Genomic DNA, 16010 nt, shown 5'->3' with positions numbered 1-16010 from the left:
GTGGTGCTGGTGCCCGCACACAAGGGAGCATTAAAGATGGAAAATATCTCTGAAATACTGACGCACTGGACAAAAAGCTTCTAAAGCAAGTGTTGAGTGAATGTTTCAATATATGTATTGTTAGATGTAATTTTTGTATTCATATTCCTGACTGTATTTGAACGCTTCATGAGTTTCCCGATTTAACCCAACACAGTTCATCTGAAAGTTTTAGTGAATAAGCACACTGTATGACATTCATGTTTAACTCAGTTCGATTTGATTCAACCAATCCAATCAAAAACTGAGGATGAAAATACGATGTTCTGCAAGGGGCTCTGCTCAAGCCTGTTTACTGGGTGCAAAACAGCGGCTGCAGGACACGCCCATTCTCAAACAATGCCCCGGCTGAGGTGGGTGTGCCTCTGACGAGTCTGCGCAGTCTTTACCTTATAGACGATGGTGATGATAACGGCTAATTTAGAAGATGAAAATTGTTGTTTATTTTAATTTGAAATATAATTCAGTGGATTTACGAGTGACATCAAGACTCAGGTGGACCACTGACAAGACAACATAGACCAATCTTCCGCCTTTTAAATGGGACGTGAATGCAACATTACAGGAGTGGGGTGCATTCAATACCACAACTTATTTCCACATTGTTAATGTAGTGAATTCACTACATTAATGTGGTGTATTAAAACTATGTAATATTCCAGTATATAACTATTCTGTAACATAGTAATAACTGTCATAATATCTATTATTATTTAAATCTAAATTATGCTTTCAAGGTGTGAGGTGTTACTTTCATAGTAACATCTCACACCAGGAGAGAAACTGTAGAAAATGATCAGGTGATGCATTCCTTTCCATTTGTGAAGTATTTGTGTAGTCTTGGAAATATTGCTATGGTCATAACTTGTCACTTGACAGTTTTTCTTAAGTAAGTATACCTTCCACCTTGTACCATTGACATCAGATGTATAGAGTACAGGTGTAATTATAGATGTACTTAAATGATGAGTTAAAGATGGCCACCAATCTTTCACAACACAGGACACTGTGAAATTATTTTCTGGTTTTTCTCACCAGCAGTAGTGAAACATTTAATTCATTTCCAACACAGGAACACTAGATGGCTGTATTGTTTCATTTTCAAAAACAAAATGTTGCTCAGTACTAAAACAACCAGTTGTCATGGGAAACAAGCCCACTGAAGACTTGTGAGAGATTAAGCGAGAAGTCAGATGTGTTCAGTGTGTAATAATAAAAGCAACTGGACACAAACAGATACAAAAAATTGAGATTTATTGAACTTGAAAATAGCATTAAATTCCACTTAAACATTCATTATAAGTAAATACCTACAACATTACACTGAAAATATCACCAACCACATAGAAAACCATGGATACAGTGGATCAGTTCAAATGTAGAAAGCAGCTCAACAGCTAAAAAAAAAAAAAAAAAAAAGTACTGAGGAGGAATCTTCAGACTGAACACAAAGAGAAAAGGCCATGCACAAAAGAATTATTTGTTGTTAGTTGTTAGAAATGCTGGTTCATCAAGACATTGATGCTTTAGCTTTCTCTCCTTCTGTAGTTTTGCCTCCTGATAAGTATGCTTTGCCCATTCTGTGGTCCACTTCTTTGTCTTGAAGTACTATCACCAAGATATGACACAAAACATTTCAGAGCCCTGTTATTTTCCCAATTATAAAAAAATAGCAACAACACATGCAGAAATCTCTGAATTCACCTCAGGCAAACCTCAGTACAATGGAGAAAGAACGGAAGAGAAGCACTAGCACCGCTAGGCACACAGCCTGAGGGTGTCTCTTGTCTCTCTGGCACATGTACAGTATCGCTCTATTCTGGCCTTCAGCAGCTAGTGAGAAAACACAACCTGACAGACCAGCAGTCACACTCTGCCTTTTTCTACCTTCTGTTGGAACGTGAAATCAGTAGCATGAGGCGAAGACCAAATGCTAAGTCAGTTTTTCATTTCAAGGGTTGGAGGGAGGTCCTAACTTCTACAGCTGAGCATAGAGAAACATGGAGTAGTCAGCAGGACGTGATTAACGTCACTTCAAGTGTAGGCACTCGTGGCTCTTCAACAGTGCACAGCGACAGCAGTCGGGAGGAAAAAGAAGTGATTTTTTTTAATCGCACCAGAAAAGAGTTTCCTCCCAAAGCAAGACTGACTTTACAAGTTCCTCTTGAAGAAATCTGGCTTGCATGGTTACAAAAAAAAAGTGTTTCAGCTCAACATCACAAACAGATATGTTGGGGACAATGGTAGAGTATCTCACTAAATGGTTCACTTACATATATATATTAAAAAAAAAAAAAGACAGTTGCGAAAGACTTTGAACACAGGGTGATGTGGGAAGTCTTTGGTGCTCAGTGTCTCAGAAGACTGAACAGAACCATATGTATGAGACCCAAGAAGCTGTTGGCGTAATTTCCAATTCCAACTGAGGGTGTTAAAGACAACGGACATCGTAAAGGAGTGTTGCATTACAACAGGAACCCACAGAAAACAACAAACATCTGAAGTGTACTGTATGGCTATACATAAATCCTTCATTTCAGGCAACACTCTAAAGGCTTAGTGATTTGTTACAATAGTTCAGCCACTAATCCTCTCCTTCAACTCCCCTTTGACTTCTGCCCTGAGATGGACCAAGTGCAAGAGACAGCCATCTTCAACCAGGCAGGTCTGGACCCACTTTAGACACATGCACATCAACCCAAGCCCTCCATGACACGTTAATCAGTCTATCCTGGCTATTATTAACATAACTCCATTAGTACTATATCATAAAAAGATGCTGAAATTCAAATATTTCTATGTACCTTTTGAATTTTTATATTGAAACAAAAAAAATAATCACAGCATAGATGCAGTTTTGCCTGAATATATTCTGGGAAATGATATTTTCATCAGAACTGCACAGTAATTAGGGTCTCTCTTTGCTTGCATATTCAATACCAGTATGCTGCAGATGGAAATGACAAATCGAACCCTTTTTTTGAATGACTTTAGTGTTCCGCAACAGCTTGAGGAACATGTTTGAAGGGAGGTGAGAGACTTAAAAACTAAAGGGCCAGTAGAGCTGAGGGCACTGCCTGGACACAGAAAGTGCTGATAAATGACAAGTCCCAGCTCTGTGGCCCATAGACTGACACTTGTTTCACTACAGCCTGCAGTGGGCCCTTCTGCTGAGGGGACTCAGGCTAGCAAGAGTCAAGGCCGATCTCGTCACGCCTTGTTAGTTGGGAGTGTTGATGGGAGTGAGAGGTGAGCACAAATCCACAGAGATTATTGGAGATCTGCTTCAGCTGAACGTGACCAGACCAGCCAGCGCGGGTCTGCCTTCCTGTGTTGTGATTGGTCATAATCCAAGAAGGCGGACGACATAGAAAAATAGTTCTCAGAGGAGTCCCAGTGGTGAAAAGTCCGCAACACACACCGAAACCTCTGAGTGGCAACTGCTTTTATTTACTGCATGATGAAGCCAGGCTGCGGGGCCATGCGAGGTGGGGGCCTCTGTGGCAAAGCAGGCGGGTACTGAGATAGGAAATGGCTGGGGTAGCCAGAGGAGACACTGGGGAAGGGTTGGCCTGTTCTGGGAGGAATTGGCGGATATGGAGATGCTGAGTGGAAGACAGGAGGCTGGGGGGCAGCGGTTTGAGATGGATTTGGATTTAGAATTGGGGCTGGCTGGGATGGGGGAGGTGGGGGTTTCCTCCTGGGTTGGGGGACAGGGGAGGAGCTGTTACTGGCCTCGGTGAGGAGGGAGGCCGCTGCTGACACATCCTGAGATCGGGAGGTAGGGACCGACGCCTGGGGGAGCCGCTGGCCCTTCAGCACCATCTCCTGCAGCTTCTCGATCTTCACCCTTCTCAAGTGGGCTAGCTTCCTCTTGCTCTGGTAAGCATCGATGAAGGAATCCAGGGTCATGTCGCCATCCAGGAACGAATCAGCCATGTTCTGTTGACAGAAGTCAATAGATATGATGAAGTTTAAGTAAAGAGACAGTTTTAGAGAGAGAGAACAGAGAGGATCCTTCTTTTTCCACACCACGTTGGGAGCCAACATGAGTCATGAGGATGGAAATAGCATCCAGGCAAAATCACAAAGAAACAGAGCCAGTCACTCAGATAAACTGCAGAGGGATGTAACATTTAAAAACCATCCATCTAATCATTATTTCTTTTCTCATTCATTCAGTAAAATGTCAAAAACAATGATAAAATGGCCAAACTTTAAAAAGCTTCAGAAATCTCATGTGCTCCACCTTCATTTACATTTCATGCACAGTCAGGCTCATGTACAGGATGCCTTAAATCCTTAATCACAGTATCGCCCAGGTACTGTGATCAAGGGACTTAAAGGTCCCAGTAGCTTTAAGTTACTTATTGTGGACAAAAGTAACAAGTAAAAAAGATAAAAATGAAAAACATAATGTGCCAGGATCAGGCCTGTGAGAAAGCTTCCCATCATACACCAGGGTAGGGCTGTAGAAAACCAAAGAAAATCATGGTCGACTGAAACTGTACGTGTTCTTCAACCAATCAACTGGGGAAAAATGAACTAAATCAGCCACAGTGCACTGTCATTAATAGATGCTCTGGCTCTCATATACAGCCTCGTGCTCAGTGAGATAGAGAAAGTGGATGAACTAGAGGTGTTAATAGCACGATTTCACTGTGAAAGAAATGATTCTGTTGTTAAAAATTGGAGATACATCTATTAATTTAGCTTGGTAAGCTATGGTTTAGAGTAAAGTTGATTTCTATGTCTGTAACTTCATCCATTCACCCACAATCATACTTGTTTCCCACAAGGGGTGTTTTGGGACTCATGGTCAGCAAAGGCTCTAAATACATGCAGATTCTAACAGTCTGTAAGAAAACGATGAATTTGATTCTATGCATAGAAATGAGCCTACGCACGGTTGATGTATGAGGTTTTTTTTAATGACAGTGTCCTCACCAAACACAGGTTGTGTCCTTGTAGTATATTCTACTTAAAAATGTTAGGAAAAAAACTTAATGGTTTAATAGCTCAAAAATGCTGAAAGGACAGGAAGCTGTTCCAGGGATCAAAACTGTGACCTCTACATTAGTCAGCCATTCTGCTGCCCGCATGCTCTCTGACCACAGTCTTAGATTTGAACAATGAAGCTTCTATAGGAGAGGACATAAACAAATGGAAAGGCAGGTATATGAATTACTGACTGGTGTCACTGAGGGACACATGAAGTCATCCATGGCGAGAGCAGTAGAAAGCTTACCTCTGTCTCCTCTTCTATTTTGGCTCCCTCCGCCTGCAGCAGGGCCAGCAAAGTGTCCAGGGTGGTGTTTCCTGACTTGTGGTCTGTTAAATTACAAGACAGAATAATAACACAGATGTGATTATTCTGTTAGACCTGGACTGAGCGAAGGCATGTCCAGTGATTTTACCGGTCAGATTTAACACTGTCTGACAGCAGGATTGGTAGGAGATCCAGAGGAACTGTTTACCCAGCCTTTTCATACCATCCACCATACATATAAACAGTGTTAGCATGCAATGTCACACACAATAACACACGAATGCTGGACAGATGTTACACTGATAATAATCCTTTTGACACTAAACTTCAGGACCCACATTACTCTTAATGCTCAGAAGCTTTGGATGGTGTTAAATTAAATAGCTAAAATGTGACAATACGTTGCTACACTCTGTTGTAATAAAGGTGTTGCGTGCTTTACTCTGTTTTGATAGCAGTGCAGTTTTTGTGACAAAGACCTTTCTGTCAGTGAACCAGGACTACAACAACATTTGATCCATTGTGACACTACAATTCCTCACCTCCTTTACACAATCTTTTCAACACGAGTCACAAGATTCCCGTACATTATTTATAAACCACTCAAAGCAGCGTAGATGCATTCCAGACTGAGTGTGATCCAGTCCTAAATTAACCAAGGAGCTCTTCTGCTAAAAAACAAAAAAGAGCAAATGAAATATTCCCCCAAACTCTTGAGCTGAAATGAACATGTTGCTGAACGGGTTTTAATGAGCCTGGCGCACAAAGCTGAAGCAGGATATGTGAAATCTGCCAGTCATCCAAACGGCCACGGCGCCTCTCTGTTTGCTGTGAACCTGCTAAGCCCCAGTGAGTCAACTGAAACCAACCTGGTGTCTAAGGAGGAAGCCTGCTTTGTTTGTATCCCTAAGCAGGACTGTAAGTCAACACCAACTGGAGCTGGGACTGCACACACGCACGCACACACGCACACGGCGGCAGCCTGGCAGTATCACCAGTGACACATCACTAGTTACTGATCTCCACTGTCAACTCACCTACATACCAACAAGCCCGGACTATAATGTAGTTCCGCTCATGTGGGACTCCAGTCTAACCTGATCTGCTATTCTGGGCTTCCTTCTGTATGTGTACTTCTGTTCTCAAACATCCACTACTGATGTTGAATATCTTAAGCTCCATCAGGCTTTTTGATTTAACACAAAATAATAACACAAATACAATTACTGGTCATGTTCAAGGAGAAACTGCAGGCATTGTACTGCACGAGCAGCATGAGTTTTAAATCATGTAGCCTCTTCTGTTAAAAAGCCATCACTGGTATACCTTTACACCAGGCCTGAATTTAACAGCCTCCCTGGTTAAAACTTGTGAGTGAGTGATGGTGATTAGGGGTGTGAAAGGCAAAAGAAAGAAAGAACAAACAACAAGGTGAGGCGTTGACAAAAGATATGGCCAAGCTATGCGGTCCTCCACAGCACTCAAGGCCTTTCCCAGCTGTCTGAACAGGTGCCCCCACCTGCCCAACAGCAACGAATGCTACTGATCACACTGATAAAGTATTCCACAGTTTAAGAGTTTCACACACCGTTATCACGTCGGTGTGTCACTTCCAGCTCGTTTGCTGGGGACTGGAAAAACATTAACTGTTAACTTTACATAAAAGCAGCAGCCCAGGAACATGCCCTGTTCAATGTGTCAGCAAAGTTGACATGAGAGGGACAAACATGAAAGGAAATGATTAAACTTTTTGTTGTATAATAAGCCCAGAAAATAGTTTTGAGGGATCCCTCAAACAACAATATGCCAGACTAAACTTTCTGTCAAATTGGACAATTTAATGGTAAACCAAAATGTTATCTCTGAACTGTTGCCACTGGATCCTAAACCTCATGTTGGTTTGCCAAATTTCACTGACGCAGAATAAACTGAAAAGAAAAAGCTTCAAAGACAGAGGCTTCATTCTTGACACAAAGCCCTTTTCCAGGGTGAACTCCCATTTCTTTCTCTCTCGCTCTCTTTCCACAACAAGGTGGACTCTCAGGCATATCAGCAGCACTTCTCCACACAAAGCTGTGATTCTCTGGCCGAGCAGAGAGCCTGCCGAGCGCACAACACACAGTCTGGGCCTGGAGATCATGAGACAGCCATTTAGTGAAATGAATCCACGTCAACCTCTGCTGTGAGTTTGAGGGGGGAGTTTTTGGCCTGCCTCACTGCCTTTCTCTCTCCCAGCCTCCCAACTTCCCTGCCTGTCGGTCCCATCATACACCACTCCCTCCCACCCACTGCGGCTGTTTTACACCAGCTTGCCTGCCAGCACAATGGCCCACTGTGGGCTGCCATTCTCAGAGGCAGTGGATGGTGGTGGTGGTGAAAGGCAGCTACCCTGCCATTTTGGCCTCCAGAGCCTAATGGACAGTGAAGGGTAATGCAGAGGCCACCAAAGGATGGGATTGCGGGGGGGGGGCAGCACAGCATAGCACAGAAAGCTACATTAAATCTTTCATCTGGGTCAAACGGCTACGTTACTCTCAGCTCTGAGCATCGCTGTCCTTCCCCAGCTGCTCTACAGCAAATCCACAACTAGGACGGCTAGTGCATAGAAGGCGGGGGGCGGGGGAACACCGGGTAACCTACATTTGATAAAAGCCACTGCTTGCAGACAACAAACAAAACCACAGACTGCTGCATCATCGCTCCTGTGGCGGAGAAACTGTCCACTAAGACAAAGGTTTACAATGTTAGAGCAGAGAACCTGCTTCAGAGTGTAAAGTTAAGATTACCATTACTGCCCTGAAGCCTTCAATGACAAGACAACAAGCAAAACATGTGTGCATGCATTACAATTACAACAACAAGCCCTCAGAGTCTGCATGCCTTGCAGAAAAGGAGGCAAAGTCAAACTTTTATCAGTGCAGCAGAGTAGTGAATGGCCGGCATGCTATTTTGAGATGGCTGCCTGGCAACCACTGCGTCAACAAGGTCACAAGTATCGTCAGTCCGTCTTCTTCACACACTAGGAAGTACTGTGAAGGTGTGTCAGCGAGGGATATTACAGCGCTGTGAGCCTTTGTATCCTGCAGCAGAGATCTAAATCAGATCTGGAGCTCGCTCGACCTGAACAGAGTTCAGCTGCAGCAACTCCTGCAGCAACATGACGACAGAGCTTCTGGTAACAGGGCTAATGAAGCCTCTGATGGAAAATGAGGGAACTGGTGAAACAGGTTTCTTCGGCACGTGTTCGCATTGAATAAGAACAAACAATATGGGGAAAAAAAACATTATGTAATACCTCAACTTCCTATGACTTTAACTGACAGAATGAAAAGGTTCCTGTGAAACTGAATCACCTGAATATGATTCAGAGTCAATTAAATTTACTAACTTGAAAATCTGTTACTGCTGCAGACACACTGTGTAGTCCCATGCATACTTAATTATAATATAATACACAACACATACAAACTACACATAGAGTTATTTTACTCCACTTGGATTTAAAAAATCAACAAAATTAAATTGCCAACTATTATTATTGATTAAAGATTTGCTGCTTTTCCCAGTTGCACATTGTAGTAAACGAACCAGGAGCGCTGTAACAAACAACTATTTTCAGTATCTTTTCTTCTTTAGAAAATGACTGAAATGATTAACTGATCATTTCGTTAAATCAGGTGCCAATTTTCTGTCGAACATGTTTCACTGTCAGCTGAGGTTTTTAAAGACTAGTTAATGGAGGAACTCATCCACAGACTGATAATGAACATCATTTTTAGCTACAGTCCTATTTTCATGGTACATCGTCAAAGTATCACATCATCAAAGTAAGTATTAGCTAAATGAGACATCCAGCAGGTCTGGGAGATCCAGGGTGTTGTGGTGGCCGAGTGGTTATGAGGGGTAGCAGGTAACGTCCCCAGTCCCGTTCTGGCTGAAAGCACATGTCAGCATGTCACAGGCCTCTTTCTCTGCCCCTGCTTCTGGTTCATATCTCAGCTGGTACCATCAAATTATCTAAATAATAATCTGATTTAGCTTCACTGACGTCTGTTCTGTTTTCTGATGACAATCTGAAATGATCTGCCTTAATTGAAAGTGCAACAGAACAGAAGCTAAATTATTCTTCCACTGTAATAACTTCACTCCATGTTAAAATAAAAAAGTAGATGTGTAATGGCATTGTTTGTTGTGTGTTTAAAATAATAGGCATTTGTATCACAGTGTGCTATAATAATAAAATCCACAAGAGAGTATAATTATAACCAAAAAAAAAAAAGGTTGTAATTGGTTCGACTTTGTGTGTATTGTGCCACATGCTCAGTTTGTTTATGTATCAATGACTTTAGGGATCAGAGTGTGGTTAAGATAAGTTCTTAAGAGCTGGGTAACATTAAAAATTTAAGACAATGAGATGAACCACTCCATAAAAAATATCTCTCAGACTTTCTGTACCTAGGGTAGACTTGCGAAGCTGATAGGACTCAAAGCTCTCCTGAAGACAGCTGTAGCGCTTGGTGAGCTGCTCCTTCTTGTGCTCCAGTCTGGGCTGCAGGGCGAGGTTTTGCTCAGCCAGGGTTCGATTGTTGGCCAGTGTCTTCTCCTTGCTCTGCTGGACTTCCTGCATCTACAAAAGAAAACAAAAAATGTCAGAAATGTCAGAAATGTCTTTTTAGCATTACCTGCATCATGACAGAGAAAAGACTTCTCTCTTCGGAGGGGTGGTTGATAAGTTCGTGGCCTAACACAGAAGGAGATTAGTTACACAGCTCCGGTGACACACATCCAGTTCCTCAGTTCCTCGGCTTGATTTGACCTGATCTGTCAGCCTCAGACTACTACCACTTCCCCAAGATGAATATGATCGCCATTTGGACAGTGATGATGATGATGTCATCTCTACTGTGGACCACTTCCTGGAGGTCTAAGACACAGACTTGTACTAAGAAGGGATCAGTGTGCTCCATGACTGCTGGACTAAGAGTCTAAATGTAGAAGGAGACTGTGCTGAAAAATAAATGTGCTCGGTTTCCTAAAACTGACTCCTTCTACCTTAGGCCATGAACTTATCAGTGAACCCTCGTTCATACTGGATGCACATTTAACAATGTCAAAGAAATCATTCTCTACAGTTAATTCTTTGTTGAGAGGCATCTAAAGAAATGAAAAGACGGAAAAAAGTTATTGTAGAGAATATTAACTATGAGTCATCACGCTTAAACTGCCAGTTTTCACACTCCCACAACCCTCTCCACGTATTTAAAAAGACACATCATGACCACAAATGATTCATAGAGCTGTTCAAAATCTTTTCTTTACAACAAGAGTTTGATAAACCTCATCTCTTTTATAACCCTTGGCCATTTCATATCAGTTGTTTGGATTTTGTTTTTTTTTCTAGCAAATTTAAAAAAGTAAAATAAAACTGATCAAAATAAAAATATGTTTAAAACTGCACAGGCTTTAAAATCCTTCCAGCAAGGACAATACTAAAAGGCAGCAATTTGTTATTTTGGTTAACCTTAAAAAAACATTTAGCACTTTTAAGCAGCGGGGGACAGACAAACGTACAGCGCCTCAGCACTGACATGTCCAGCTGTAATGTCTACTGTGTTACTAAACAACAGACCCTTTTAACAACAGATATTTGACATGTCATAGAGGAAAAACCATGGGTGGATCAAATAACATAAATCATAGCTGCATTTCATCCAGGTGTGCCAGGATCTGGGCCCTGCTATCGTGCGCGCTGACTCATTCCCTCATTCACTCACTCATTTTCTATATAAGAAACAACAGGTTCAGTGAACAGTTCATGTCACACAGATTTTGGACACTTATGTATTTCATTTTGCGCCATCACTCATAAGTGTTGTATAGTTTCAGAAGTGTTTTGTGTGGTACTGTGGTACATAAATTTCACACTTAAAAACTGGCTGGCAATAAATATAATACATTATATAGTAAATAAGCTACTCACAGCTACTTTAAAAAGTAGGTATACACAGTTTGTTTGTTTGGTTTCACTAAATTAAGATCCCCACACCTCCAGTACGTACTGCAAATTTTTAGAGATCGCCCTGATGACATCTTCACGTCCATTTTCACCCCGTCCTCCCTCATAACTTGTTTTTAAAGGCTGAGAAGTACTCTATGTGATGAATAAACTCAATCTCATGTAAAAATTGGTGGAGTGTCTCTTTAATGCAATTTTGAACTGAAACAATGAAGACAAGTGGGAGGAACAACATGCTACAGTGAGAACAGTAGAGGATAAAATAAAAAAAAGCTCCCCTGCTACATCGCAAATGACTCATTTCACACAACCGACCAACATGTTGTAAGTGCAAATATTACCAGGATTGGGCGAGAACGTGTAGGAAAAGTCTAAAAATACACGACAGCGTAGACGGTGATTATGGAACCTTTTCTAGTTCCCGTGACAGAGGCAGGTCTTGTTTGGTGGTCGGACTGAACGGGGGAAAACAACATTTTATGCAGGAGAAGCAGCTAAATTATGTCTATTACCGCTACACTTTGCGGCATCATATCCTGAGGTGACCGGCCTCCCTTTCACTCCTTCATCGTGGCCCGCTGAAGAAGCAAACCTTTAAATAGCATCCATAACTGCAGGCTTGTTCTGTCAAACCAAACACATAATTGTTTGCTGGCGGAAATGTTCTCCAGTACTCCATTCTCTCCATAAAGGGCTGGAATAATCACAGGAAATGTAGGTTAAGGGCTTGTCTGAATGGACTACAGACCTGAATTTTGGAGAGATGGTGTAACAGCCTACATTTAGATACAGGTCACTGTAATACGCCACTCACAAAAAGTGAGAAACCAAAGGGATGTGAAAGTCAACACTGGCTTGAGGACTCTGAGGCCGAAGGTGACATCCTGAGTCCCTGCTCGCAACCAAAACCATCAAATTTTCTTTGTGGAACTATTAGTGTACAGAAATACCAAACAAGGTAACTGAGGTAACTTAGAAACAGTACCACTCTTACAAAGTCTATGAACCAGAGATGAACTGTAAATGCCCTGCTTTGGATGTATCTTAGTAACAAATCTAAAGCTTGGGACAAACCTAAAGATTTGCTGAAACTTACAGAGACTGGAAACCACACCTAAAGGTTGACTCTTCAGTCTTTGACAATCAAGAAGGAGCATAAACCTTACAACTGAGTACATACACCAGACAACACGCTGAAAATTGGATTGCAATGACTGGAGTTCTGGCAGTAAATGGTCCCAAAAATCCTGCGAAACACCAACTGCTGCGTGTTCTTGTACCCAAAGAAACACGGATTTGCCTTTTTTGTGTTAAAAAGGCAAAAAAAAAAACAAAAAAAAAACACTTGGGTGAGTTTGGGTGAGCAATGTGGAACCTATAGCCTACAGAGGGAACAGGAGTGTGAACTGTGTAAAAGCCAACTTCAGCTAAAGCTGTTTATTTATGGGTGAATCATCTTTCACCTGTATGATTTTATCTGACTACACACACAAAACATATCCAGATTTGTCTTAATAGTCCTAATGTGTGTCCCTGATGTGCATCAAGAATGTTTGCTCATGTTATGTGTTTATGTAAAACATTGTGTTGGGTGATAAATTGGATTTTAAATTCCCACAAACATCAATATCAGTATCAGCCTCAAAAGTCCAGTATTCATTTGCATCATTGGACCATGTTTGAATCTAATGCAATTAACCAGCGCATGAGGCGTTTATGGACCTTGATCTTATAATAACTTTTCACTTATAAATGTATATAACTGACCTTGGAGCACAGCCTGTATGCTCTGTAAAACTCATTCCTGGATTAATAAAGACTTCAAAAAGATAAGGCGGCAAAGGTGAGAGACAGTGCTCAGCTTAATCTTCCCTCACTTCATCTTGTACAATAGAAAGCCTGAATGAGCCAAACATCACATGGTGACATTATAAAACTGGGTCACTTTCAAATCAAGATCATTGGGCTTTAGCTTAGAGGACACTCCAAAGGTAGCTGATCAAGACGTTGCTGAAAAGATCCTACATATTTCTTGACGCTTGAGCTTGCTTTAAATAACAAGCCACAAACAGACAGCTGTGACGCACATAGTCTCGTACACTCAAACATACATGTAGCATTTAGTGTATACTGTAACAGAACATGAATGGCACACAGTACACAAGTGCAACAAGTCTAAGGTCAATTCAAGGGAAAAGACAAAGGATGTACTGAATCTAAACAAATTCATGGCAGCGCTATTTGCATTATTCAAAAGGCACAACAAGCGCTGCCGTCAGTGTGTGATTTGCAAAATGAGAACATTATTGCCTGCAGCAGACCATGTGTATCTACATCTGAGGGAAGGGATTGTGTCCTCACACTACAGCTGTATACTCAGTACTGTATACTCAGTATTTCTCAGCACTCTCAAGTTTCACTCAATGCCTTGACACCCACTGCCTTTGTTTCCGTTCGGTGTATTATAAAGAAAGAATTCCCCAGACGGTTCCACCTTTGGCTCAGGCATGTCTTTACTTGGCTGATTCTCTTCAATAATCTTGTGACCAACTTAAGTCAACAACTGCTGTGTCATTGCCATAAACAAGTCCCTCCCTCTCTGTAACCTATGGGAAGAGGAAAATGAAACCATGGAGACAACCAGACAGGGTGTGGATGAAAAACAGAACTGACAACACAAAAGGCCAGCTCACAGCACAACATTCATCCAGATCGCTAATAATATACCATACTGTGTTCTTCTTGTTTTTGCGAGGTGAGATGAATCTGATGTGCTTAAGCTGACATATAGTACCTTACAGTTTCTCATGTGTGAGGGGACAGGCTTATTTTATCACATTTTAGGCAGCACGTCCTCACTCTTGCGCAGAACGAGCTTAAATTAGACTGTGAAAGCCACAACACCATGACAACAGACATGAAAAATTCCTGTGTCCAGACAATGAGTTTAATGTTTGTAACCACTGATCTAGTCCAAGCTGTAGGGTAAGACACAGAAGGACAAAGTGTTTCCTGAAGAGTTTGCACCTTGCTGTAAAAAAAAAAAAAAAAAAAGGAGAGGATCAGTATGGTGGGAAAATTCATCCAACTCCACAGATCGGGTGGCGCTGATTCAGCAGGACATTAGGGTAGATTAAAGCCCACACTGGAAATGACTGTTTTGGCAGCAGCATGGGAAATAATCAGAAGCACAAATCCTGTATAAAAATCCTTTTAATCTGTCAGCCCACTGTCTTGATATACCAAATTGATGTCTGTGGTAAAACCTTCCTACGGACTATGGCCTGTAATCACTTTCCTTATGGAAAAACTGAGGCTTATCAACTGCATATCATGACAAGGGCAGACCTATGATACACTGCAAAGCAGGTACATATTAACTGGAAACTGCTTAAGTCAGGTCACATAGTCATGTATGGACAGGTGACTCTGAAAATGTTATTTAATGTTACTTTGCAAACTGGCTCACAAACACGCCACATACATCTGAGTGTATAAGATTATGTGGTGAACCTCGACTAAATATAGCATTATTCCACAAAACAGCATTCGGAGCCAATAAAATGTCCTTTGTTATAATGGAGTAAGTACTCCTTCAGTTCGGAGTGTATATTGAACCAGTGTATTGCAGATAAGGGTTTATAAGTACTGTTAAGTACTGTTTTCCTCCGAATCGGTCTGTCTGTGCCGCAAGAAAACTCAGCCATGAATCGGTGGATTTGTGAGTGAAGTTTGGCACGACGACCTGCCCCTGACAGCATGTCGAAGCTAGGCTACTGCTTAAATCTTGTTTTTTTTTTTTTTTTTTAATGACTCAGCATTAGTATTTTTCTAAGTATTATTGAACACTGACCAGTTTCTGTACTCTGTTTAAAGTGTAGTTTACTGGGGCGCAAATGTCGCATACTGGGAATCCTCGTGTGTTAAAACTTGAGACAATGCTTTCCCCTGCCCCGACCCAAGGTTAACGATACATAACCTGCTTTGTGTTTCGGGACATTTCAGTTCGCCTGACAACACTTGTTTACTACCAAACCCTGAATGTGAGTCGAAGCAGCCATTTCCGTAACCTTTCCGAGCGTCTGTTGGCAAAGCACAACAAAGGACTGAGGGAAAAACAGTGACCGAGAAAAAGGAGTCAGTAGCTAACACCGGACTACAAAAGCCCACAGCCCAACGTACCTCATCCATCTCCTGGACCATTTTCGTGAGTTTGTCGTCGTCCTCCACTATTTCGTTGAGCTGTGTCATCGTGTAACCGCTAAACTTGTTTGAAAAACTAGACATTTTAGCTCTCGTGTGTCTCTTCGTCTGCGATCCCTCTTCTCGCCTCTCAGACTGTGACAGCTGACTGAGCTTCTCTTACAGGAACTACAGAGGATACAGGCCCCATGCTGCCTTCAGGTGCCATCGGAAATACCACAATGAACGTCAATTGAGCAACAATCAAAGTGTAAAAAAAAAAAGAAAACATACAGAATTTTACTTTAGACCCAAATAAGAACTGTGGTTTTTTTTTCTATATGCAATCAGCTGAAGGACTGAAATAAGTCAAACTAAAGTTGTCACAAAAAGCCTCTTTTTGAAAAACACTCTGCTTGCACTGCACAGTCATGACAAAAACAGAAGATGGCAGTGCTGAGCATAGCAAAGGTGGGGGGCTAAGCATGAAGACTGCTTCCATCT

At 41.7% G+C, this 16010-nt stretch overlaps 1 protein-coding gene across 1 annotated transcript; it reads right to left on the bottom strand.

Moving 5' to 3' along the window:
- Positions 1-1276: 1276 nt before the first annotated feature.
- Positions 1277-15663, bottom strand: vps37ba (VPS37B subunit of ESCRT-I a). The gene is made up of 4 exons (XM_041042349.1): positions 15507-15663; positions 9764-9935; positions 5288-5370; positions 1277-3981 (listed from the first exon to the last, which is right to left on the bottom strand). Exons 1-4 carry the CDS (start codon positions 15609-15611, stop codon positions 3490-3492), a joined length of 852 nt encoding a protein of 283 aa, XP_040898283.1. The 5' UTR covers positions 15612-15663; the 3' UTR covers positions 1277-3489.
- Between the last annotated feature and the right edge of the window lie 347 nt (positions 15664-16010).

The sequence above is a fragment of the Toxotes jaculatrix genome, chromosome 7, assembly GCF_017976425.1.
Source record: "Toxotes jaculatrix isolate fToxJac2 chromosome 7, fToxJac2.pri, whole genome shotgun sequence".
In the NCBI taxonomy this organism is placed as follows: domain Eukaryota; kingdom Metazoa; phylum Chordata; class Actinopteri; family Toxotidae; genus Toxotes; species Toxotes jaculatrix.
The sequence above is the reverse complement of the archived record's forward strand: the minus strand, read 5'-3'. Positions and strand labels throughout refer to the sequence as shown.